This window comes from Mustela putorius, unplaced genomic scaffold, assembly GCF_011764305.1.
Source record: "Mustela putorius furo isolate JIRA1106 unplaced genomic scaffold, ASM1176430v1.1 tig00000698_pilon_pilon_pilon, whole genome shotgun sequence".
Taxonomy (NCBI): Eukaryota; Metazoa; Chordata; class Mammalia; order Carnivora; family Mustelidae; genus Mustela; species Mustela putorius.
This window is the reverse complement of record NW_025421449.1, coordinates 5,717,233-5,745,118: the sequence shown is the minus strand read 5'-3', so window position 1 is coordinate 5,745,118 and position 27,886 is coordinate 5,717,233. Positions and strand designations below refer to the sequence as shown.

At 36.2% G+C, this 27,886-nt stretch overlaps 1 protein-coding gene across 2 annotated transcripts in view; it reads right to left on the bottom strand.

The window, feature by feature from the left end:
- Positions 1 to 505: 505 nt before the first annotated feature.
- Positions 506 to 27,886, bottom strand: part of ADK (adenosine kinase) — a 531,050-nt gene continuing 503,669 nt past the window's right edge. For both annotated transcript variants that reach the window (XM_004769366.3, XM_004769367.3), the window contains exon 11: positions 506 to 1,331. In XM_004769366.3, the coding sequence (XP_004769423.1) occupies positions 1,207 to 1,331 (125 nt within the window). In that variant the 3' untranslated portion in view covers positions 506 to 1,206. The remainder of the gene's footprint in view (positions 1,332 to 27,886) is intronic.

Below are 27,886 nucleotides of genomic sequence, written 5' to 3'. Positions count from 1 at the left end.
GAGCCTGATGCAGGGCTCCAGGCCAGGCTCGATCTCACCAACCTGAGCTGAAGCCAACAGTCGGACGCTTAACTGACTAAGCCACCCAGGCGCCCCACCTTTTAATTCTTTAACAATAATAATCATAATGATAAAAGTAACAGGTGCTTATTAAGCACTTACTAGGCATGTAGCATGCATTTTATAGTTGGTATTCTCTCAAGTCATCCCAATGATCTTGTAGATGGAACTATTATCCCATTTTATGGAAAGGAAATTGAAGATAAAAGACGCTGAGTAATTTGCGCAAGGTTATACGAAGGTAATTAAGTCTGACTCCAGAGGTTCTATTGTGCAATTCCGTTTTAAAACAGTGACTTATTGGTCTCAAATACTAAGTTATTTTTCAATGTGTTATGTTGTTCTTTCTATCACCATCAATAAATTAGATATCATTGTGGGGCCTAATATTAAAAAATGATCTTACTTCCTTAGTTTATTGAGTACAGAACAAAGACAGAAAAAATTCCCCATATGACAAGTTTTTATTTGTATCAAATCACAGAGTACCATAGGTAAATATAAGATTATAATTTGAATGTTGTAATATAACATAATTTGGCAAATTATTTAATTATCCAAAGTTTATTACACGTTTGAGTATGTGCAAAAGAGATTATCTGGCATAACTTGGCAAGATATATATTTCTGTACCTTATTTGACCATTTATCATTTATACGTGGTACACATATATGTATATATGCATATACACACATACATATATATATACACACACACTCCTAAATTAAATATACTTGTATAAAAGCTGAAGATTGATGTGTTAGAATTAATTCCTGTTTAAAAATCTATTATATTAAATTGCATCTGCATTCAAAGCAGAAATGTAAAAAAACTGATCAATTTGCTAAATATGCATGAATTTACAAAGTAACTGAAAATGAAATAAAAATTTCTATTGAAATGTTATATTCCTGTCTAATCAACATTTAAGTGGCACTATCAAACTACGGAAATAGACATTATTCTTTTAGGTTGTTGAGAGAATAAAGATTCTACTGAGCATTACTGTATTCCCTAAATTAAGAATGAATATTATTATGGTAGGAAAAGATGGCAGATAATTTTCTTCTTTATTAATATGGGAATTCTCAGGAAGCAATCAAGGCAGTGACTATACTCCTGGGCTTGGGTTTCCTGCGCTTCTATCAGTGGAAGTCTGGCTTCTCAGGAAACGTGCAGCCAGTCCGCCTAATTATGACGCTTGCAGCATAGTGGCCAGCACGGATGCATTCAGCCAGGGGCTTGTCAGAGACCAGCTGAGACAGAAAACCTGGAACACAGACAAAAGGGAAGAACGTGAGTATTGCATAACAGCATGAGAAAGGTCATTTTGGGTCAGGCCAAAAAAATCAGTCCATGTACTTATCCCTCTCTTCGGTGTTGATAGTTAAGTGTTAAACCTCAAGACTTAGAAAGTTCTTGCACCATACATCATGAGCTTCCCTCAATACATCTTTTAAAGAGCTCAAGTTGGGACATAACAACTCACCATCCAGGCATTTCTAGTCTTTGTACGCCTAAAGCATCATCACGCTTTCCTTTAGTTTTGAGATTAAGATGTTGTGAGTAAGAAGTACTGGCTAAAGAATATTATGTTGGGTTTTTACAGCTGAGAAGGAGGTATTATTTATCCCTCTCTCCATCTCTCTGGATTCCTTATGTGTTGTTATTCCTAGCACACTGCTTTTGGACAAAATTCTATCATCTGGATGTCTCTCCAAGTACAGATTTGAGAGTTGAAGAATTACAAAGTACCTTACGTCTCCCTTTTACTCCCAGAAGCAACAGTGAAATGATTTCTACAGTCAAACACCATGGACCAACTTGACATTTAAAATAAATAAAGTATTGGGGCACCTGGGTGGCTCAGAGGGTTAAGGCCTCTGCCTTCAGCTCAGGTCATGATCTCAGGGTCCTGAGATCGAGCCCCGCATCGGGCTCTCTGCTCAGCGGGGAGCCTGCTTCCCTTCCTCTCTCTCTGCCTGCCTCTCTGCCTACTTGTGATCTCTGTCTGTCAAATAAATAAATAAAATCTTTAAAAATAAAATAAAATAAAATAAATAAAGTATATAAAGTAGAAAACGGTGTTGAGGACTTTGGTTTCTGACCAAGATGAAATAAAAGGAACCACAATTACCCTTCCTCCAGAAACAACTAAAATAAGGACAAAATAAATGAAACAAAAATTTTCAAATACTGTAAAAGATCCATGAAAAGAAGGGAAACAAATGGGATAAAAACAGTAAAATTGCTCTAGTTTACCTCCTAGAGAGTTACCAGGCTACAACACAAGGAGCAACAACTTAGGCAGAGCTTAACAGTCTCACTGAGTTGAAGAGATTGATTTGGGAGTCCGAGTAGGATGAAATTAAACATGTAGGCAGAATGATCAGCAAAAAAGAGAGAGAAGACTTAAGTTACCAGTACTGGGAATAAGAGCAGTAATGTCACTATAGAATCTACATTCACTGAAAGAATAATAAAGAGGGGCGCCCGGGTGGCTCAGTGGGTTAAGCCTCTGGTCATGATCTCAGGGTCATGGGATCCAGTCCTGCATTGGGCTCTCGGCTCAGTGGGGAGCCTGCTGCCCCCTGTCTCTCTGCCTGCCTCTCTGCCTACTTGTGATCTCTCTCTCTCTCTGCGTCAAATAAATAGATGAAATCTTAAAAAAAAAAAAAGAACAATAAAGAAACACTAAGTGATCTCTCTGTCAAATAAATAAATAAAATCTTTAAAAAATTATTTATTTATTTGACAGACAGAGAAATCACAAGTAGGCAGAGAGGCAGTCAGAGAGAGAGGAGGAAACAGGCTTCCTGCTGAGCAGAGAGCCCGATGTGGGGCTTGATCCCAGGACCCTGGGATCATTACCTGAGCTGAATGCAGAGGCTTTAACCCACTGAGCCACCCAGGAGCCCCAAATAAATAAAATCTTAAAAAAAAAAAAGAATAATAAAGAAACATTAACAACTTCATGCCAATAGATTTGGCAAGTTAGAGGAACTATAAAAATTCCTGCAAAACACAAAATATGAAAGCTCAAGCTCAGGAAGAAATAGATAACCTGATTAGCTTTGTATCTATTAAATATATTGATTTTTACAGTTAAAAAGCTTCCCATAAAGACAATTCCGGGTCCAGGTGGTGTCACTGGTGAATTCTATCCAATATTTAAGCAGTAAAAATAATATCAATGCTATACAATAGCCTTTTCAAAAAGCTGAAAACTGAAAATACTTCCTAACTTATTCCTTGAGGCCAACATTACTCTGATACCAAATAAAAAAAAAAAGATGCAAATACTTTAAAGAAAGTTTTAGCAAATCCAATCCAATAGTACATTTTAAAGGATAACAAATTAATCAGTGTAATTTAGCATCACTAACAAAACCACAAGATCACCTAATGCAAGAAGAAAAGCATCTGACAAAATTCAACCTACATATCTAATAACAACTTTAAGCAACCTAGGAATAGAAGGGAGCTTCCTCAACCTGATAAAGGGCACTTATAAAACTTAGAGTTAAAATTATTCTTAATGGTGGATGATGGAATGTTTTCCCCTTAAGACCAAGAACAAGACAAAAATGTTCGTTCTTAAACACTTTAGCCAGTGCAATAAGGCAAACAAAAGAAATAAATAAAAGGTATCAAGTGCTCACCTTGTTTGATTCCAATATTTATGTGGAAATGCAAAAGACTAAGATTAGTCAAACACACCTTTGAAAAACAAGACTACCTGAGTTAAAACTTATTATAGAACTAAAATAATCAAGACACTATGCTATTGGCATAAAGAAAAATAAATAGATCAATGTAACCAAAGAGTTCAGAAATAAATCTACTTCTATATCATCAATTGATTTTTGACAAAAGTATCAAAGCAATCCATGGAGAAAAGATAATCTTTTAAACAAATGGTCTTAGAACAGCTGGATGGCATATTTGAAACAAAACAAAACAAAACAAAACAAAACAAAACAACAACAAAAAAAATCCCACCCAAACCACAATACAATAACAAAACCACATCATCTACAGAAATTAACTCGAAATGGATCACAGACCTAAATGTAGGAGCTAAAACTATAAAATTCTGAGAAGGAAACAGAAAATCTTAGTGATTTTGAATTTGTCAAAACTCTCTTAAGTAAGACATAAAAGTACAAACTTTTACCAAGGAAAAAATAACTGGACTTTGCCAAATTAACTAATTCTACACCTCAGTAATAAGAAACAACCCAATCAAAAATGGTTTCAAAAAAGCTGAACTAACATTTTATTTTATTTTATTTTATTATTTTTTAATATTTTATTTATTTATTTGACAGAGAGAGAGATCACAATTAGGCAGAGAGAGAGGAGGAAACAGGCTCCCTACCGAGCAGAGAGGCCCGATGCGGGGCTCGATCCCAGGTCCTTGGGATCATGACTAGAGCCGAAGGCAGAGGCTTTAACCCACTGAGCCACTCAGGCACCCCTGAACTAACATTTTAGCAAAGAAGATAAACAAATGCCAAATAAGCTCAGGAAAACATGTTCAATGCCATTACTCATCAGAGAAATGCAAATTAAAGCCACAGGTTGATACTACTACTAACCCATTAGAATGGCTAAAATTAAAAAGACTGACCATAATAAGTGTTGACAAGGATTTGGGTCGTTTGGAACTCTCCTATGCTAGTAATGGGAATATAAAATGATAGTACCACTTTGAAAACCATATGTCAGTGTCTTAAAAAGTCAAACATACCTTTACCATATGATCTAGTCATTCTATTTCTACACGTTAAACTCAAGGTAAATGAAAGTATATATTCATATCAAAGATTTATAGTGAATGTTCTCAGCAGCTTTATTTATAATATCCCCGAACTGGAAATGATCCAAATGTGGATGAGAAGAAGAAGGAAGCCAGAATTACAAAAGAGCATGGGAGTAGTATATATGTCTACAGTGTATATGTCTACAGTGGTGGTTTCATGGATGTATGGATGCCTATGTTAACATCTGCACAACTGTGTACTTTAAATATATGCAGTTTATTGTTTATCAGTTATAGTAAAATAAAACTGTAAAATTAAAAAAAAAAGAAAAAAGTGTTGTAGTTACAAATAAGACAGTTCAAGAGCAGAAGAATCTAGGGCTACTTTTCCTCTAGGGGAACATGAGCTGCTTAACAGTACTCAAATACTCAGAAGAACAGATAATGAGAAACTGTTCTGTAGCTGGACTTCCAGGCTATTCCCTAGGCCCTGGCAGCCTGCGGGGGGTGCAGATTAATTGAGAAGCTGTGGTATAATGACCTGTAGAGAGCATTAGAAGAGATTTATGTCCTTTCTTCTCTACTATTCTGACCACACAAGCTTTTTCGCTGTCAGATTTGGGGAATGCTCTGTACCTAGTAAAATAAGTATTCCCAACCAAAGAATAAAATTAATTTGGTTAATGGAGTGATATATTTTGAAGACCTTTACTTATAATGTGAAATCACTCCCTCAAGAGGTTTAGCAAGAGTATTTTATCATTGAGTTTTCAGGTAACAGTCAAAGGTCAATATTAACTTTCAGCCAAACTGTGAGACTAAAATGCTCAGCCCACACAGTGAATGGAGCAGACGCCAAATTCAGAGTCAGATCAGCTTACAATGGAAACACGTCTATGAGAAGCCTTATATGCAACATCTGTTTTCTTCATTCCTTCTGGTATGATCTTTGTGAGAAAAAGAAAAGCTTATGTTTATGAAATATTTCTGTGAAGCACAAGCACCAGCATCCTCTTTCTAAGAGAAGAGCTAGCTGATGTCTGAAGTGAAGTACTCAGAAGAGACATTTGCTTTGACAAGTGGAAAGCCTGAATGCAGAAAAAAGCTAAGTAAGGCCTTTGCCCCAGGTGAATAACAGTTTTCAATAATGTATTCTGAAAAACTGACTGAGACAAACTACAGATGTTACATAATCAATTGTAAGTGGAACCTTCATCAAGTAGGGGACGTGAATCTTAAAGTTTCTATAAAATGCTTTAAACAAAGGAAGCTTATATTTTAAGAATCACAGGGAATCCTATTGTAACATGAATAAATATTCTAAGATAATATTTTATTATATAAAAGATATATAACCTAGCTACCATTTTAAGTGTGCAATTCATGATATTAATATCATTTTGCTAAGTTGTGTTAATTGTCACTTTTATCAATTTCCAGAACTTTTTCATTGCTTCAACGGAAACTCCATATTCTTTAAACAATAACTCTCTACTCCTCTACACTTCTGGCCTCTGGCAACTGCTACTCTACTTTCTGTCTCTAGGAATTTGCCTATTCTAGGTACCTCATATGAGTAAGATCACATAATATTTGTCCTTTTATGTCTGGCTTAGTTGACTCACTGTAATGTTTCTCAATATAATTTTTAAATTAGAATTTTTAATTCCTAGCTGACCTAAAATGTATTTTAAATAAAATGCTTTATTTGGAAATAATTCCAAATTCATAGAAAAGTTGTGAGAATAAAAATGTGAAAAAATCCACATATCCTTTACCTAAATGGGCTTATCTTTAATGTTTTGCTTCTTTGGTGCACATCGACTCCCTTTTTTATTTTTTTACAGGTTTTTGCTATATTTGAGAGCAAGTTGCATTTATCATGCTTCTTTACCTTTAAATACATCCATGTTTCCTCCCTGAGGATAAGGCTATTCTCTTATATAACCACAGTCATTAACTTCAGTTACACTGTTAGAATACCATTATCTAATTTTACTCTCCATATCCTAGTTTTGTCAATGATCCAATAATGTTCTTTTCTTTTAAGGAGCTATTTTTATCTTTAAGTAATCTCTATACCCAACATGGGGTTCAAACTCACAATCCCAAGATTAAAAGTTGCATGCTTTACTGCCTGAGCCAGACAGGCATTTGCAAGTGATGTTCGTTATAGCACTTTTTCCTTCCAGGATAGAATCTATTGTAGGATTTGTTATGTTTTTGGTCTTCTGTACTTTTGAACATTTCCTCAGACTTTCTTTGGCTTTTGTGACAGGGACTTTTTTTTTTTTTATTTTTGTGACAGGGACATTTTTGAAGCATATAGTCTTCCCCCAGTTCCTATTTAACAGAATGATTCTCATTTGGGTTTGTCTGATATTTCCTCATGATTTAACTCAGATTATGCATTTCTGGCCAGAATACTAAAATAATTACATTGTGTCCTTCTCAGGGTATCACATTTAGAGGCACATTATGCCCAATTGCTAGTCACTGTTGATGTTCATCTTATTACCTGGTTATAGTTTCCAATGCTTTGCAGTCACAAAGACAGCTACAATGGATAACCTTTGGGATATATATCTTTGTGTTGCTGACGGGTGATACATCTTCAGGACAAATTTCTAGAAGTAGAATTTTGGGGCCGAAGAGTAGATACATAAATACTTTTATTAGATATTGCCAAATCCCCTTTCATAGAAGTTGAACGACTTTGTATTTCCACTAGTAAAGTTTAAGAGTGCTCATTTCCCCACAACCTCACCAAGCTTTTGAATTTTTGCCAATGAAGGTTAGGAATTATATCTCAATGTAATTTTAATTTGCATTTTCTTATTATGAGTGAGACTAAATATTTTATATGTTAAAGAACAAATCTGGTTTGTTCTTATCTTTCACCTACTCTTCTAAAAGATTTTTGGTCTTCCTCTATTTTTAAAAGTTATTTGTATTTGGGGGATATTATTCTAATGAAGTATTTTTTTTTTTTAGGTAGGGAAAATATCAACAGTAGCAATTTGTTATTAATATATACAAATACTACGTCAGCAAGGAAACAAAGTGATTATTCATATCTTTTTCACTGAATGTGGTGAATTTTAAAAAGTATGGTTGGCACGCACTATAACAGATAAATATGGCTTGCAGATATATATCAAAAAAGAAGTTTGCTCTCTTTTAGTAAAGATTTTGGGTCTGTCAGGAATTCAACAAAAAAAATCTTAAATGACTGACTTGGAATGTGTGCTCAACATGAAAAAGTCGCTTTGGAGCCCTTTTTGTTGGTGCTTTTCCCCTGGTTCCCATGGTCCTCATCAGTATATTATCTTGCAAACAAAGGCTAAATTCTACATATATGCCTTCCCAACACCGTCAAAAGAACAGGAGGCATAACACTGGAGAACAAGAAACATCAACAAAGGCTGCCAATCAGGAACTCATAAGAGTGAATGATTTAGCTTTTCTGGTTGTCATAAAATAAGAAAGCCATGCCACACAGATTTTTGTGAACTTGCAAGAATTGAGGGTTTTCTGTTTCTTTTGTTGTTGTTTGTTTGTTTTTTTGATCGCTAATTCAATTTCATTGCTAGTAATCTGTTCAAATTTTTGATTTCTTCCTGATTCAGTCTTGGAAAGTCCTATGTTTTCAGGAATTTATCCATTTATTCTAGATTGTCCAATTGGCATGTAAGTCTTCATAATATTCTCTTATGAACCTTTGTATTTCTGTGGTGTTGGTTGTTATTTTTCCTTCATTTCTGATTTTATTAATGTGGGTCTTCTTTTTCTTTGATGAGTCTACAAGTTTATTAGTTTTGTTGATCTTTTCGAAGAACAAACTTCTGATTTCATTGATCTATCCCATTTTTTAAAATGTTCTATTTTTAAAGTTTCTGTTTCATTTATTTCTGCTCTAATCTTTATTATTTCCTTCCTTCTACTGGCTTTGGGCTTTGTTCTTTATTTTGTACCTTCTTTAGGTATAAGGTTAGGTTGTTTATTTGAAATTTTTCTCTTCTTGGTTTTGAGATAGGCCTGTATTGCTATAATCTTCCCTATTAAAACAGCTTTTGCTGCATCTCAAAGATTTTGGACAATTGTGTTTTCATTTTCATTTGTACCATGTATTTTTTTTATTTCCTCTTTGATTTCTTGGTTTACCCATTCATTGTTTAGTAGCCTGTTATTTAGGCTCCATATATTTGTGTTCTTTCCAGATTTTTTTCTTGTATTTTAATAAAGAAAAGATAAACAGAAAAAAACATAACACTAAAAAAAGCCATCAAACTACAAGGAAAGAGAGCAAGAAAAGAAGAAAGGAACAGAAAGGAACTATAAAAATAACCAGAATACATGTAACAAAATGGCAAAAAGTACATACCTATCACAGTAATTACTTTAAATGTAAGTGGACTAAATCCTCTAATCTAGACAGGGTGACTGAATGGATGAAAAAATAAGATGTATGTATATGCTGCCAATAAGACAATCACTTCAGACATAAAAACATAGGCAGATTGGAACTGAAAGGATAGAAAAATACTTGCCATGCAAATGGAAGCAAAAACAAAGTTGGGGTAACAATACTTTCATCGGACAAAATAGACTTCCTTAATCAATCAATCTATCTATCTATCTATCTATCTTTTTTAAGTAGGGTCCATGCTCAGCAGAGAGCACAACGTGGGGCTTGAATTTATGACCCTGAGATCAAGACCTGAGTTGAGATCAAGAGTCAGACACTCAACTGACTGAGCCATCCAGGTGCCCATGGACTAAACAGACTTTAAAACAAAGACTGTAACAAGAGACAGAGAAAGACACTACATAAAGGAAACAATTCAACAAGAAGATAGAACAATCATAAATATCTATGCACCCAAAACAGGAGCATCTAAATACATAAAGCAACTATTAATAGACACAAAGGAAGAAAGTGATAGTAATATAGTAATAGTAGGGGACTTTAACATCTCACTTACATCAATGGATAGACTATCCAGACAGAAAAATCAAAAAGGAAACAGTGGCTTTGCATGACACATTGGGCCAGATGGACATAACATCTATACAGAACATTCCATCCAAACATAGCAGAATATACATTCTTTTCAAGTGCACGTGTAACATTCTCCAGAATAGATCACGTTAGGCCATAAAACAAGTCTCAATAATACAAAAAGATCAAAATCATATCAAATGGAAGAATGAAATTTAATAGTTCACCTTTTACAAGTGTTAGCATCTTGTATTATTCTCAAATTGCTTCTCCAATGATACTGTGTAAGTATATATCAGTGATTATCTCTTTCTTACACAGTTCCCAAAGCCTTTTAATGTACAGTAGCCCATAATATGTATATGAAGAGTAAAGCATTTGAAAGCATTTTTTAGAATTTATATAATTTTCTTTAAAAATCACATTTTATGCTAAATTTAGTTCTTATACATTTAGATTGTACAGTACTTTGTTTTACCTGACAATATAGACAGATGTATATGTGTTTGAAGTAGTTTTTAAGTCATATAATTTAAAGGTCAGAGAAAACTAACAATGTAGAATAATACCTCAGGTACAAGACTTGAAGCAATAGCGGCTGCCATGGTCATGTATATTACACTTTCTTTTTTTTTTTTTTTTTAAAGATTTTAGTTATTTATTTGACAGGCAGAGATCACGAGTAGGCAGAGAGGCAGGCAGAGAGAAAGGGAAGCAGGCTCCCCGCTGAGCAGGGAGCCTGATGCGGGGGTTGATCCCAGGACCCTGAGATCATGACCCGAGCCAAAGGCAGAGGCTCAAGCCACTGAGCCACCCAGGCGCCCCTATTACACTTTCAATGACCACTCCTTAGAACTTCACTTAGAGCCTATTTAGTTCAAGAAAGCAAGTGAAAAAAATTTTTTTTCCTGATTGTAAAAGTAATAACCAATAAATGTAGAAAAAGTAGAAAAAAGTAGCATAATAGTAAAATTAAGAAATAAACACACACAGTCCCATTATTAAAAAAAAAAGGTGTTATTTAATATAGCATGGAGATCCTAAAAAGAGCAATAAGACTAAGAAAAAAATTAAAAAGTGTAAAAATGAAATAAGCTTGTTATTTTCAGTTAAGAGGACTGTATATAGAAAACTCCAAATATGGGTGCCTGGGTGGCTCAGTTGGCTAAGCATCCCGACTCTTCACCTTGGGTCCTGATCTCAGGGTCATGGGACTGAGCCCCACATTGGGCTCTGGGCTCAGCACAGAGTCTGCTTGAAATTCTCTCTCTCTCTCCCTCATCCTAATAAATTAAAAAAAAAAAAGAAAAAAGAAAAGAAAACCCTAGATAATCTATAAATTGTTGGACTTAAGGGACTTTGGAAAGATTGCTGGATATAAGAGAAATATACAAAAGTCAATTATTCATATATAATCACGAATTAGTCATACATTTTTATATATCACGAAAGAAAAGAAATTTGAAAAAAGATACAAAAGCAACATAAATTATATCAGTTTCTAATGAACAAAATTATAAATCCTTATCAAGCAACACTACAAAGGACCTTAACAGAGAGATATGCCAGGTTCTTTGATAAGAAGATTCATTAATACAAAATCAAAGTCTCAACAAGGTTTTAGGGAACTGACAAGCTGATCTTAAAATCTATGAAAAACAGAGAGTCAAGAATAGCCCAAAATTCCTACCAAAGAAAAACAAGGGAGAAAGACCAGATCCAGCACTTATTATAAAACTATAATAATAAATACAGTGTAGTATTGGCACAGGTATAAATAAACAGTGCAAAGGAAAAGAAGAGATAGTTCTGAAACGAGCCTGTGCAAATGTGGAAACTTGAGGTTCAGTGGAATTAGCATTGTGAATACATGGGGGAAAGGATGGTTCATTAGAAAACAGTGTTTAGGTAATTGATTTTTTTGATTAAAAAATAAAATTTCTTTATTCCATATTTTAAAAACTCAGATGTATCAAGGAATTAAATGTGAATGGCAAAACCATAGGACTTTTAGAAGAAAATAAAGAATATACTAATATTGTAGAGGTAAGATCTTAATAAGACACAAAAAGCACATAGTAACTCTAAAGTGAAATACTAAAAAAAAAAATCGACTATTCTAGGGGCACCTGGGTGGCTCAGTCATTACACGTTTGCCTTTGGTTTGGGTCATGATCCCAGGGTTCTGGGATCCAGCCCTGCATTGGGCTCCCTGCTCGGCAGGAAGCCCGCTTCTCCCTCTACCATCCCCCCTGCTTGTATTCCCCCTCATGCTGTGTCTTTCTCTGTCAAGTAAATAAGTCTTAAAAAAAAAAAAAATTAGGGGCACCTGGGTGACTCAGTGGGTTGAGCCTCTTGCCTTTGGCTCAGATCAGGGTCTGAGGTTCCTGGGATCGAGTCCCTCATTGGGCTCTGGCTCAGTGGGGAGCCTGCTTCCGCCTCACTCTCTGCCTGCCTCTCTGCCTACTTGTGATATCTCTGTCAAATATATAAATAAAATCTTTTTTAAAAATCCATCAATTTGAAGAGGGGAGTGGTTAAATCCATGGAATGGAATAATACAAAGCAGTTAGCCAGAAGAGGTAGATCTTTATGTGTTGCTATGAAACAATGTCCAAGATATGATTAAATGAAAGATCAAGGGTATAGGCCAATAAGCACAGTATATAGTATTCTCATTTGATAAAAACTGGGATATTAATACATACACAAACTTGTACATAGGCCAGATATTTCTGGATGGATTTAATAGAAATTAGCAAAGAAAGCTGCCTCAAAGAGGGGAATTAAAGGATTGGGGTAGGACCAATTGTATCTTTCATTTTATCTATTACTTCTACTATATATGTATATATCCTTTTTGTACTGTTGTATTTTCTACTTATTTTATTATTTCTGCAATAAAAAGTGTATTATTTTCCCATATTTTTAAATATTCCTAGAGACCATTTTTAAATGTGGATATAACATAATTGACTCAATAGTATTGGATATTTAGGTTGTTTCTATTTTTTTTTTTTATATAAATAAAACTGTTATGAGTATCTTTATAAAATTTTTTTTCTTTATAAAATTCTTATGGCATTAACCATTGTGCACATTTTTCATTTCCTTAGGAAAAATGTCTTTAAGGGTAATTAATAATTTTTCAGGCTTTACATATTATTGCCAGATTTCTTTTCAAAAAGATCTTATTAGTGTACATTCCCAATAGCATTCTTGCTATTAAAAAATTCTGTTTGATAATTTGAAAAGTTAAAGGCAGAATCTTAATATAGTCATTTGTTATTAGAGATAGTGAAAACTTTTTTGTTTATATGCTGACTAGCCATTTGTATTTCTTTTTTTTTTTTTTTTAAAGATTTTATTTATTTATTTGACAGAGAGAGACACAGCGAGAGAGGAACACAAGCAGGGGGAATGGGAGAGGGAGAAGCAGGCTCCCCGCTGAGCAGGGAGGGAGCCTGATGCAGGGCTCAATCCCTGGACCCTGGGATCGACCCAAGCTGAAGGCAGATACTTAAGGACTGAGACACCCAGGCGCCCCCATTTGTATTTCTTTTTAAAAAGTGAAGACAACTTCTACCCATTTTTCCATTGGAACCCCTCTCCCTTTTTTTCTTTTTTTAAAGATTTTATTTATTTATTTGACAGAGATCACAAGTAGGCAGAGAAGCAGGCAGAGAGAGAGAGAAGGAAGCAGGCTCCCCACTGAGGAGAAAGCCTGATGCGGGGCTCGATCCCAGGACCCTGGGATCATGACCTGAGCCGAAGGCAGAGGCTTTAACCCACTGAGCCACACAGGCACCCCTACCTCTCTCTCTTTATTGATTTTTAAGAGACATTCCCAGTTTGTTTACTATATATGTTACAAATACTTTTCCTTACTTTGTCATTTGTCTTTTATTTTTATTGTGATATATATTAACCTTTTCTTTAATAAGTTTTCCACTGAATTTAGGCTGAGAAAGGTCTTCCACACCATGAGATCAGATAAATATTAGACTACCTTTTCTTTTAGTTCATTTGTGGTCATTTAACTCTATTCCATCTGGAAATTCTTTGGGTATGATGATTGGTAGAGACCAACATTTGTTTTTTCTGAAAAGTTGTATTTTTGTTCCACTACCTTGCCTTAAGTACTTCATCCTGTTCCAGTTGTTTTAAACATTTTATTTGGAAATAATTTTAAATTCTCAGAATAACTGCAAAGATAGTACAGAGTGCTATTGTACCTATTCTACATGTGTTTTCTTCCATTTTAGTCTTTTGTCAGATCCATGTAATACACTTTAGAAACTTTTTTTTTTTTGGAGAGGCAAAGAAAGCATGTGCATAAATGGGGTTGGGTGAATGAAGGGAGCAGAGGGACAGAGAGAGAATCTTAAGCAGGCTCTACATTCAGCGTGGCACCTGATGAGAGGCTCGATCTCATGAGCCTGAGATCATGATTTGAGGTAAAATCAAGAGTCAGATGCTTAATTGATAGACCACCCAGGCACCCCGCACTTTAGAAACATTTTTATTCGAAATAATAAAAAGGCAAAAATTTTATGTGTGTCTAAAAAGAGAACATTATCATTTCCAGATTTCAAAGATGGATAAAATATTCTATAATGTTTACTAATAATAAAAAAAAAAAAAAAAAAAAAAAAATAGTTAAGAATAACTCATTCAAGAGTTTCAGCTAAATGATGCCTTTATGCCTTTAGAGTTTTCCACTTATGCCTTTAGAGTTCATTAATAATTATAGTCACTTGGGAACAGAGATTACCACAAAGTAAATCAGTGTAGTATCAGCAGAAGCATAATGAAATTGGTCACTCTTAGAAGATTCCTCAAGGACATAAAGATCTTTATTACTTTCTGTATCCTTACACATAGGGAAACAAAGTCTGTGTGAGAGGACCTATCTTAGAAAGTTTCTGAGGAAACTTTAGCCCAGTCTTTCTTCTCCAAATGAAGTCTTCATCTATAGAAACTATAAGCCAAGTAAATCAGTCTGCATCTTTTGAAATGGAAATTCAAGGACCAATGCTTCCCTAGAAGGGATTGCTGGGAAAATTCCTGAAAGAATTAAGCAGAAAGGATCACTGTACTTGGATAGAGTGGCTATTATGTGATATCAATGAAAACAAGCTTTTTGGTAAAAACTGTGATGTCACTGGCCATAAGACACTCGGCACCATAGGACACCACAGCTGATGAAGCTGAGATACACAGGGCATATACATCTACCGAAGATGTGAGTAAAATGAGATAGGTGGAACAAGTTTTTCCACTTTGGTATTTACAAAAAATAATAAACGATTTTTTGGAGCATTTTTAAGTTTACAGAAAAATTAAATGGAAAGTACAGAGTTCTTTTATATCCTCTCATCCCCTCAACCTTCAGTATCTCCTATTGTTAACATCTTGTATTGGTATGGTACATTTGTTACAAATGACAAGCCAATATTGATTCATTTTTCTTTTTTCTTTTTAAGAGAGAGAGTGGAAGTGCCCACAAGTTGAGGAGGGAGAGGCAGAGGGAAAGGGAAAGAGAGAATCTTAAGCAGGATTCACCCTCAGTATGGAGCCCCATGCAGGCCTGATATCATGACCTGAGACCTGGGCCACAATCCAGAGTCAGATGCTTAACCGATTGAGCCACCCAGGTGCCCCAATAATGACTCATTATTAACAAGTAAAGTCCATGGTTTATATTAGGGCTCATTTTTTGTGTTGTTCATTCTATAAGACTTGAAAAATGTTTAATGATCAGTTTTCTACCAGTAGAGTATCATACAATATAGTTTTGCTACCTTAAAAAACCCCTGTAATCTACCCATTTATGTCTCCATATCCCCCTCCCCAAGTCCTTGTCAACCACTGATATTTTTGCTGTGTCCATAGTTTTGCTTTTCCCAGAATATTATATAGTTGGAATCATACAGTGTATAGCCTTTTCATGATTCGCCTCTTTAATTTAGTGCTGTGTTTTTAAGTTTCCTCTGTATCTTTTTTTATGGCTTGATAGCTCACTTCTTTTTGTGGTTGAATAGTATCCCATTGTATGGATGTGCCACAGTTTGTTTATCCAGTCACCTACTGAAGGACATCTTGCTTCCAAGTTTTGTCAATTAAATTGCTTAAGGCTGCTATCAATACCCATGTGCACCCATTTCAACATGGACATAGTTTTCAATTTATTTGGGTAAATACCAAGGAGTATGATTGCTGGATCGTATGGTAGGAGGCTGTTTTGTAAGAAATTGCCAAACTGTTTTCCAAGGTGGCTATACCATTTTGCATTCCCAGTAGTAACAAATGGGAGTTCCTGCTGCTGCTCATCTTTGCTACATGGGCCATACATATGACCTCACGAAGTTGGTAAAATGATATGACTGAAAGAATCGTTTTTCCATTAAAAAAAAAAAGTCTTAATATTTACTTAAAAAGAAAAACCTCCTCAAATAAAATGGACTGTTTAAAAGTACATGCATTTAACCAAACTCATTAATCTATTCCACTGTTTGGTAAAGTTATTTGCTTTATTGTATGTTTTTGTCTTCAGAAAACTATATGGTGGGGAGCCTGGGTTGCTCAGTGAGTTAAGCCTCTGCCTTCGGCTCAGGTCATGATCTCAGGGCACTGGGATCAAGCCCTGCATTGGGCTCTCTGCTCAGCAGGGTGCCCTCTTCCCCTCTTTCTCTGCCTGTCTCTCTGCCTACTTGTGATCTCGCTCTCTCTGTCAAATAAATAAATAAAATCTAAAAAAAAAAAAAGAAAGCTACATGGTGCACTTCAGATTCTGTTGATACTTTCTAAGGCTTTGGCTCAGATCCTTGAGGACTGGGTCAATGATCTAATGAATCATTTGAATTCCTGACTGTTTCAATACTATGATTTCCCTACTGTCTCCATCCCTTGCCCGACCCCAGCTCATTCATTTAAGTTATCAATGTTCTTTATACATGAGTAATATCAAACTACACACTGTATAGTAGTGACAAGTTAATTACATAGTTATTAAGAGATAATGTGGGAGTAGTAACATAAGTTATCATGTAATTTACCTTTGTTCTTTGAGACATTACCATGTAATTAAAGCAAACCTGATATAATATTTTACAGAAACTAACAGTGCTGAACTCTATATTCCCCCCTATCCTTCTCCCTGTAAAAAATTTGCTCTCAGTCTTTTCTGGGTCAATTTGATTTTTCAATTCTTTGTTTGTTTTCCACCTTTCTTAGATATCTACACTTTAGTGATGATTGATGTGCTTTCTTAAACTGGCCTGCTATATTTTCTAGATCAATAGTTACCAGATACATGCTGCCACAGGGCACATGGGACAGTCAACTTAAAGGCTGTATTTTTTTTTTAAGGCTGTATTTTATTACATGTAGCTGCTTTAAGAGAACAAGATACATACTAAAACTTTGACTAGCAGAATCCTCAATTTATTAGACTCATGCTACTACCATTCCTATACTTGATGTTTTATTATAAGAAGCAAATGAAAAAGAAAAACCCAGAATGCTATCAAAAACACTTTGATTTATTCAGTCAACAGCTTTTGAATGCCTACCATTACTAGATATCATGATTCAAAGATGGATAAAACATGTTTGTCTTAGAAAATTTTATAGTTTTAGGAGAGAAAGCTATATAAATACTTTAAAAACAATCCTAGCAGAAGTGTGAAGTATGAACTTACTAGGAAAGAGATTGTTGGCAGAGAGATCAAATTGGAACTTAGTGCAACATTTTAGGAGTGGTTCTCAAAGTGTGTCTCTGGATCACCTAAGTCCCACCCTAGACCTACCAAATTAGAAACTGGATAGGGCACAGCAATTGTCAATTGCTGGGACAATTTAACAAGCCTTGCAAGTGATCCTGATGCATGCTCAAGTTTAAGAACCACTGTTCTAGGTGGTAGATAATAAGGAGAGGAAGGAGAAAAAACAGATTTAATGATCTGATGTGGGTGCTGATGAAAAGTGAAGCAGGCAAGGACAATTCTGTGACTTAAAGCTGAGGTAACTGTATGGACAATGGACTATGGGGTATGTCCCAGAGTCAGTTCATGTCAGGCACTCCTCACCTTCTTAGTGCTTTCTCTGGGGAGGACTACTTTGAATTCCACTCCCACCTGTCAGTGGAGGAATACCAGCAAAATCCTAGGTAGGACAGGACAGAGGTGTTGTTATTTGATGCACTGGACACTCACGGGGCATTTTGGCAAAGCAAATTTAGAGATCTACAGAGTAATTTCAATATATTCTGTGAAATCTTTTTTTTTTTTTAAAGATTTTATTTATTTATTCATTTGTCAGAGAGAAAGAGAGAACGTGTGCACAAGTGGGCAGAGTGGCAGGCAGAGGCTGAGAGAGAAGCAGGCTCCCTGCTGAGCAAGGAGCCAATGCAGGACTCAATCCCAGGACCCAAGGATCACGACCTGAGCCTAAGGCAGCGGCTTAACCAACTGAGCTACCCAGGTGTCCCTATTCTGTGAAATCTTGAGTGAAGCCTCTGATCTGTAAGCTACTGCCTATTAGCAGGAACTGATTTACAATTTACAATCTTGGGAATTAGTTTTCTTACTTGTATTAAAAATACTTAGGACAGTTGATGTTAGATGTCTTCTTTCCCAACACATGTATACTCTCCATATTTACCTCTATTTAAAAAAAAATATTTATTTATTTACTTTTAACTTTTTTAAAAAAAGATTTTATTTATTTATTTGACAGAGATCATAAGTAGGCGGAACAGCAGGCAGAGAGAGAGGAGGAAGCAGGCTCCCTGCTGTGCAGAGAGCCCGATGCGGGGCTCGATCCTAGGACCCTGAGATCGTGACCTGAGCCGAAAGCAGAGACTTAATCCACTGACCCACCCAAGTGTCCCACTTCTATTTTTTTTTTAAAAGTAATCTCTATGTGTAATATGGGGCTCAAACTCATGACCCACCCTGAGATCAAGAGTCACATGCTCTATGGATTGAGCCAGCCAGGTGCCCCTTCTTATTTACTTCTATTTTAAATAACAGTAAGAAAAAGTTAGTAGTGATGAGTCTCTCTGTCACTAGATTAGTTACATAACATGTTAGCATGGGTTAATCTTTTTTTTAATTAAAAAAGTTTTTTTTTTTTAGCATGGGTTAATCTTAAATCAAGGTGACCTGATACTAAAGTATGGCCTACTTTGCTATTTCCTGACCTTCTGACAAAATCCACACCTTCTGACAAAATCCTTTAATAACCAGTTTCTTAGAATACATTGACTAGAATGGTTTTTATTTGATGGTAGGTTGCAAATTTGCTTGCAGCTGGCCATGTGATTGATTGACTAACTGATACAACTATTTACTGGGTGTTTACTCTATGACAAGCACTCTGTTGGGTCCTAGGGATACAATGGTGAATAAGACATATGGAGTTCCTGTGGGGCCCTGGGTGGCTCAGTGGGTTAAGGCTCTGCCTTCAGCTCAGGTTATGATCTCAGGGTCCTGGAATCGAGCCCCACATCGGGCTCTCTGCTCAGCAAGGAAGCCTGTTTCCCCTTCTCTCTCTGCCTGCTACTCTGCCTACTTGTGCTCTCTCTCTCTCTGTCAAATAAATAATTAAAAAAAAAAAAGACATATGGAATCCCTGTTCTCTTGAAGCTTATATTTTAATAAGGGAGAGAAAAAAAATCCCAAGTAATAAGTTAGTAATTAAGATAACCAAGATAATAAATAAGTAAATAAGGTAATTCTAGAGAGTGTTAAGTGCTATTAAGGAAAATAACTGTGTGTAGCAGTAGAGAATAAAAGTGAAGGTACCCATATTAGACAGGATAATTAGTGAAGAGGTGACTTTTTTTTTTTAATATTTTATTTATTTGACAGAGAGAGAGAGAGAGATCACAAGTAGGCAGAGAGGCAGGCAGAGAGAGGGGGAAGCAGACTCCCTGCCAAGCAGAGAGCCTGATGCGGGGCTTGATCCCAGGACCCTGAGATCATGACCCGAGCCGAAGGCAGAGGCTTAACCCACTGAGCCACCCAGGTGCCCCTAAAGAGATGACTTTTAAGTTGAAACTGAGAAATAGAAAGAGACAGCCATGTAAAGAGGGTAAGACAATTCTAGGCTAAGGGAGCTCCATGTGCAAAGTGGATAGAAGGCCTAAAGGAAGAAGACCAATATAGCCAAATCATGTAAGCAAAGCTGAGAGTAGCATGAAATACAGAATCATGGATAGCAGATTATACAGATTCTTTGAGGTCACTCCAGGAGTTTAGATTTTTAGTCTAAGTTCAACTAGAAGCCACTGGAGCAAGGAAGTGAAGTAATTCAGTTTCTTCCTCAAATAGTCAAATAGTTATTTTGGCTATTGTATAGAAAGTGGAATGGAGAGCGGCGCCTGGGTGGCTCAGTGGGTTAAGCCGCTGCCTTCGGCTTAGGTCTCAGGGTCCTGGGATCGAGCCCTACATCGGGCTCTCTGCTCTGCTTCCTCCTCTCTGCCTGCCTCTCTGCCTACTTGTGATCTCTGTCAAATAAATAAATAAAATTTAAAAAAGTGGAATGGAGAGTAAGAAAGAGTGAAAGTATGAAGATTAGTTAGGAGCCACTATAGTAAGTAGAAAACAGGCTTGACCTAAAGTGTTGGGAAGAAAGTGGATGGATTTGGGGTAAGATCATTTGAGAAGAATTCACTGAAGGTATGGACAGATGGAAAGAAATGCATCACTTGTGTACTGTTGGGAATGCAAACTTTGCAAAACAGTATCGAGGTTCCTCAAAAAGTTACCAGTAGAACTATCCTACAATCTAACAATTGCACTACTAAGTATTTACCCCAAACATACAAAAACATGAATTCAAAGGGATACCTGTGCTCCGATGTTTATAGCAGCATTACAATAGCCAAATACGGAAGCAGCTCAAGTCTACATCAATAGATGAGTAAAGATGTGGTACGTATATATACACAAAAATGGAATATTACCCAGGCATAAAAAAGAATGATACCTTGCCATTTGCAACGATGTGGACAGAGCTACAGAGTATAATGCTAAACAAAGTAAGTCAGAGAAAGACAAATACTATATGATCACTCATGTGGAATTTAAGAAACAAAACAAATGAGCAAAGGGAGGAAAAAAGAGAGAGAGAGACAAACCAAGAAACAGACTCTTAATTATAAAGAACAAACTAATGGTTACCAGAGGGGAGTGGGGTGGAGCGGTAGGTAAAACAGATGATAAGGATTAAGGAGGACATTTGTGATGAGCACTGGGTGATGTATGGGATTGTTGAATCACTACACTGTACACCCGAAACTAAGATAAAACTATATGTTAACTATATTGGAATTAAAATAAAAACTTAATAAAAAATTGAATCCCAGGTTTCCAGCTTGAGATTCAGGGTATTTGATGTTCCATGTATTGTGTGATAGATGCATTGTGCTGTAGGGAACACTTTTAGGACAATAAGTATGAGAAAAATGATGTAGACAGGCATACAAACATACACATTGACAGAACTCATCCATCCAACCATTACCCTTTTAAGAAAAATCACCTCCTCTCTAGTATTGCTAAGGGGTTTGGTTGATAGATTTTGTGCATGTAAATCAATCCTTCCTCCTAACTGAACCAAGGAGAGGGCATCTGACCAAAGAGCAAATAATTACGGTTCTGTCAGTGTCCTATTTACGCCTTGCACCAAAACTAAGCTAACTTAGTGTTAGCTAGGGGATAGCAAAGAAAGACCAGCAAGTTGATGGTGAGATAGAGGAAGCCCACATGCAATGGCAGCTGGGTAACATTACTGTGTAAGCACAGGAGTGAAGAGCCATGAATACCTGCTCTTCAGGTTTCTAGAACTGATTTGAGTCTAGAATTACCACCTGGCTCCGCTCTCAGTGAAAACCTGTCCAGTTTTGGCTCCTGTTTGAGATTCCTTTTATTACAGGCAGCACTTAATGAGGCTTTATGATGCTTTACACACATTATGTAATTTAACTTTCATGATAACCCAAGTGAGGTAGGTGCTCGTTATTGTCATTTTTACAGATAAGGAAACTAAGGCTTCGGAAACATTAACTAACTTGTCCATAGTCCTACAACTAGTTAATGGCAGTACAAGGACTCAAACCTGTATCTTATGACCCACTGTCTTAATCACTATGTTACAATGTCTTCCTTAATGCTTGTGTTTCCTTAAAAAAATTCCTTATCCTGAGCTAAATGAAATGCGTTTCTGTTCCTTTTGTTCAAAGGAGTCAGATGAAACAATGCCTTAAAGCTGATGTATGGCTGCCTACTGTATCTTGCCCTCCCTTCCATGCCAGCAAGCTCCCTCACACAGTTGTCATTCTTAAGAAGATTGAATAGAACAAAATATATCACTGTATAGTGAGGATTTTGAAATGTAAAAAATAGGATGATATGTTATAATCAAAGTCCATATCCTTTCATTTTCTTCTGTCTTTGAATACTTTGATATACAATAAAGATATAAATATAAATGTGAAGGGGAGCCTGGCTGACTCAGTTGGTAGAGCATGCAACTCTGGATCTTGGGGTCATGAGTTCAAGCCCATGTTGGCCCTAGAGCTTACTTAATAAATAAGTAAATACAGGGATGCCTGGGGCACCTGGGTGGCTCAGTGGGTTAAAGCCTCTGCCTTTGGCTCAGGTCACGGTCCCAGGGTTCTGGGATCGAGCCCCACATCGGGCTCTCTGCTCAGTGGGGAAACTGCTTCCTCCTCTCTCTCTTTGCCTGCCTCTCCACCTACTTGTGATCTCTGTCAAATAAATAAAATCTAAATAAAATAAAATAAAATAAAATAAGTAAATACAACTGTGAGAAGCCAATTTCCTCCTCTATCTTCTGAAAAATTAAAAGAAAGAGCTCTGGTGGTGCTCTCTATAACAAAACTTCATAATCTACTATTTCATGCTTAAAGACTTAGTTAACTCAAGGAAGAATTTGGCTTATAACTACATAGCATTTCAAAGGCAAAGAACCACAGCTCTCAGGGATGCCTGGGTGGCTCAGTTGGTTAAGCGTCTGCCTTGGGCTCAGGTCATGATCCCAAGGTCCTGGGATAAAGCCCTATGTTGGGCTCCCTGCTCAGTGGGCAGCCTGCTTCTCCCTCTACCTGCTATTCCCCCTCCTATGCCCCCCTCCAACAAATAAATAAAATCTTAAAAAAAAAAAAAACTGCACCCGCCCCAATATCTTTCACTGTCCTTTTTGATAGAGTCTGTTGCTTCTACATTTTAGCCCCAATATCTTTCACTGTCCTTTTTGATAGAGTCTGTTGCTTCTACATTTTAGAAGAGGTTGTCCCTCAGATTATCATTATTTTTCTTAGTCATTTAAGCAGATTGGGACAGAGGTACCAGAGGTCATGAGAAGTTTACTACAGTGCAGTGAATAAATGATTACAGCTGAGAGGAAGACTAATTTTAAATCTAATGGTCAAACTCATTTTAAATTTTTTTTAAAGATTTTATTTATTTATTTTCAATTTTGTGTGTGGGACTCGAGCCCAGGACTCCGGGATCATCCCAGGTGAGTGGCGTCCCTGTCAAACTCATTTTAAATAAGTTTTCAATTTTGTGTTCATCATCCCAGGTGAGTGTTTTTTTTTTTTTTTTTTTTAACTCTGATGTTTTTCTAGCCATTTGCAAGAGGGCAGGTAGTGTGTTCATATGAATACCTTCCATCAAATTGAATAGCTAGTTCAGTTTCTATGGAAGGTAAGTAACCCCTCAATCTGACCTTTTCTTTTACACATGTGTATCAACTTTTATCTTTAAGATGATGACTAACTTATAGCAGCTAGAATATTTTAGATTCTTCTTTAATGAAGAATAGTATTTAGGAACAAGGGTTGCAGTGACAGTTTTATGTGTCTAGGTCATGTTGTGCAACAAAAACACTGAATTTTAATAAAGATTTTAACAGGGTATTTTTTCTACAATAACATGTGTTTTAAATATTTTATAAGTGTTTTACTATTTCTTTAAAATTGTTTGCAGAAAAATCACATACTTCTTCTGTTGATATGAGTATAGATCACTGTCCCTTTACATTGTGTTCTGGTGTTAGTCTAATTACTAGACTGAGGAAAAGTCTGGAAAACCTTTACCCATTAAATTCATATATTTAACAAGTCACAACCTTGAAATCTTGCTCTACCTGAAAGCACCGTTAAAAGTGCTTGGCTATTATTACTGGAGGAAATTTTTAATAAAAGCTAATTAAGCTACAAAACTCCCAAGCGGTTAACTGATTTTAGGGGCTAAATTTCTGGTACTTCTAATTATCCTCTGATGGCTTTACTTAGTGTTTCACAACCATGACAGATGACAATGAAAAGCTGCAGTGAAATTCATCCACCCTGACACTGTGCTAAGCACCGGTTTCTCCCTCTCCAAGTTAAATCAATACTCTGTTTGAGTAAACACATTTACAGCTTTATTAGGATGTCTTGCTTGTTCTGTAACAGCTACTTGAAGCTGTGGTAACAAATCGACTCAACTCAGTTAAACCTAGAGAGCTGGGTAAGAGGCCCATCGATAAGGTTGTTATAAAAATAAACTGCAGGAGATCAGAAAGCTGGAGCAAACAGTCTGGTAAATGTCAATATTTTCCTTTACAGAGGATGACAAAAACAGTGAGATCATGTGGAAAATCTTTCTTTTCCCCCCTTAAAAATGTTTCTTGTTTCAACTGGATAAGAGCATTTCTACTTTTTGTGCACAAGTCTTCTGAATGACATTTTTGCTTCCTAATTCCCATGTGTATCCAGAACAGGAAACTGATGTAAATATTTGTTTTTTTCCCTGCCATGTCAGATTCTTTATTTTCCTTCATATTGAGAGGCTTATTTTGGTCGTTGGTGACTTTGAAAAATGACCTCATTCAAGTTATCTGGAGCACCTGGGTGGCTAAGTCTTACCTTCTTTTTATTAATTAAACAAAACTTCTGTCATCTATGTTTGGGAGGTCATTGCCATGTAGTATTTACTCTTAATATCGGTGAGACCTGATGTTGTACTTTCCAAATTAGGCCTTCCTTATTTATGTATTTAACAAGACCAGTGTTAGCTTCAGACAGGCCACACAATGTCCTGACTAGCCATAGTACATAAAAACGTCTGTTACCTCTTAGGAGCTAGCTTCCAGAGTGCCGATAGCCCTACCAAACAAGAACTTGTATACCCTCTTTTAGATGTTCACAGGTTGCTCAAAGGACTAACATCTGCAGGACATTCCCACTTCAGTTTGGCTAGCTTAGCCTACCCAGATGTGACAAAGCAGTGGTTTCCCCCAGTGGAAAAATGCTCTAAAGGTAAACTCTTTTTCTTTCATTTTCTACGTGGTGTTGTAGTAAACTTTTGTTCTGTTTATGGCTTGACTTCATGTTGACTACCAACTAGTCATGAACTCAAGTAACAAGTTATGACCCATATGCTAGAAAACCCAGATTGTTCTGGAAAAAGAAAGTCAACAAATGTTACATTTTGAAGTAACTTAAAAAGCTACTTTGCCTGCCAGGGTAAGGTCTGACTTAGTAGATATTTGCATAATGAAAACCAAAGCCCAAGTGGTGTCAGATGCTGCAGTGACTGACATGGACAGGAAGTCAATTCAGAGCAAAGGCTCCTTTGCAATAGCTCAGCACCACACATCCTCCCACACAAAGTGAGCAACTGAGCAGCACGGTATAACCTATAGGAAAATGGCCAGTGCTATAGCTATGAGAATAACTTATTTCCTTTCTCTGGTGACTGAAAATGGAAATCTGTCAAATTCTATCAACATGGCACGGGATACTGCATATGAATTAAAAAACCCCTCCAGATCACAAAACTTTTATTTATTTATTTTTAAAGATTTTATTTATTTATTTGACAGACGGAGATCACAAGCAGGCAGAGAAGCAGGCAGAGAGAGAGGAGGAAGCAGGCTCACTGCTGAGCAGAGAGCCCGATGTGGGGCTCGATCCCAGGACCCTGGGACCATGACCTGAGCCGAAGGCGGAGGCTTTAACCCACTGAGCCACCCAGGTGCCCCCAGATCTCAAAACTTTTAAATGGCTCCAATTCAGGAAAGACCCTAAAAAGGACCACGAAATGGTGTATTTTACTCATAGACATAATTTGCCCTTCTGCCCCAACCCCTTTCAAAATACTGCTTTAAAGATCATTCCTCCTCATGAAACAGAAATATACAAGATCAGGTTAGAATTTGAATTTTCAACCTAAAGTGTGATCTCTTGATGTGGTTCCCAAAATATAAGTATAGCATATGCTTCTGTTTATAAATGAAGTCAAACATCTTGGATACCCACATGCCAAGAAAAAGTACATCAAAGTCTTCTACCCATTTGGGATATTGATTCTTGACCTATGTATTTCCAAGAAGACTATATAATAGATTGCTTAACAGACACAACTTTCATTTGGGTTATTAACATGTATAATTACTGGACCATGAATTAATGAGTCAGGAGATCTGGCTCCTAGTATTGCATATTTGCAATTAACTCCCTTTCTTTGGGACGCACTTTCCTCATCCATCAAATAGGGACTGCTGAACAGATCATGGTTTTCATACTCAACATTGCCTATTCCAGGGAGTTATTTTATGAGCCACCAAATAAAATGTAGATGAGGCCAAATGAGGATTTGTTTAATCTCATTTCATTCTGATTCAGATAAGACCTCATTTGAACCATAGTTTCATGACTAAAAACTGTTTAAAAACCTGAAAACCAGAAAATATAATTTTTAAAAATACTCCCTTCCAGAGATGTCTGGGTGACTCAGTCAGTTAACTGTCTGACTTTGGTTCAGGTGTTGATCCCTGGCTCAGTGGTGATTCCTGCCTTCTGGGTCCTGAGATCAAGCCCCGCATTGGGTTCCTTGCTTGGCAGGGAGCCCGCTTCTCCCTCTGCCTGCCATTTCCCACTGCTTGAGCTCTCTCTTTCTCTCTGACAAGTAAATAAATAAAATCTTAAAAAAATATATTCCTTTTCAGCACTAACATATTAAATAATTCAGTTTAAAGCAAAAGGACTAATCAGGACAAGGTCATAGATGCTAGAATAAGGAGATGATAGCAAGCTTATTTATGTGCTTTATTTATGCCTTAATTCATAAGCAAGATAACTAGTACTGTTATTATTTAACTCAATTGAAAAACTGTTATTTGACCAATTGACAATTCCTCAAAGCAGGGTGGTTCTAAAATTTTAAGAGCGTTTGATGAAAGAAACTGGTTTTTAATTTGCCATCTATTTCATGGACTAGATATAAAATAAACATATCTCATCTCTATAAAATATCAATGTTATCTGCATAATTAAATGAAAAATAAATTAAGAGCCTGTGTTCATACCACAGACTTGGGAATTCATATATCTGAAGTGAGAATAGTTGTAAATTTATTAATTGTGTTTTATTCAGACCTACTGATAGTAAATAGCTTTATAATATCCGAGGTTATGTTTTATATACATTTTCATATAAGAAGTTTGGCAAGTTTTGTTTTCGTTTTTGTTTTTAGTTTTTTAATTTTTAAATTTTTTGGCAAGTTGTTTCTAATGACTTACTTACCACAACTAAGACTTCTGTTAGGTCCCTGGGTTAGGTAGGGTATGCATTAGCACTATGAACATGATTTTGTTTATTTTGGTTTTGTTAATTACAAAGCTGATAAGTGATATATTGTACCAAATTCAAACATAAATGAGACAAGATTTAAAACTGAATACATTTAGCTTCATGAAAACTTAGTATATTGCTCCTACCTTTTTTCATCTTGGTATTGGCTGATAGAATCTGTTGGGTCATAGACAGGCATCAGTCTATGGATGAGTGTTTAGAAAATCATTTTGCTAATTTTTCCTCCCTTGGAGGGGAAGATAAGATGATATACTAATAGAGCAGAGTATAACAAACTAACCAGAGGTTAGAACTCTGGGGTCAAACTTCGAGTATGAAACCAGGTTTTCACTGTGATTTTAGACATACTTAATCTCTTGTACCTCTGAGACTAGTGGAACTCC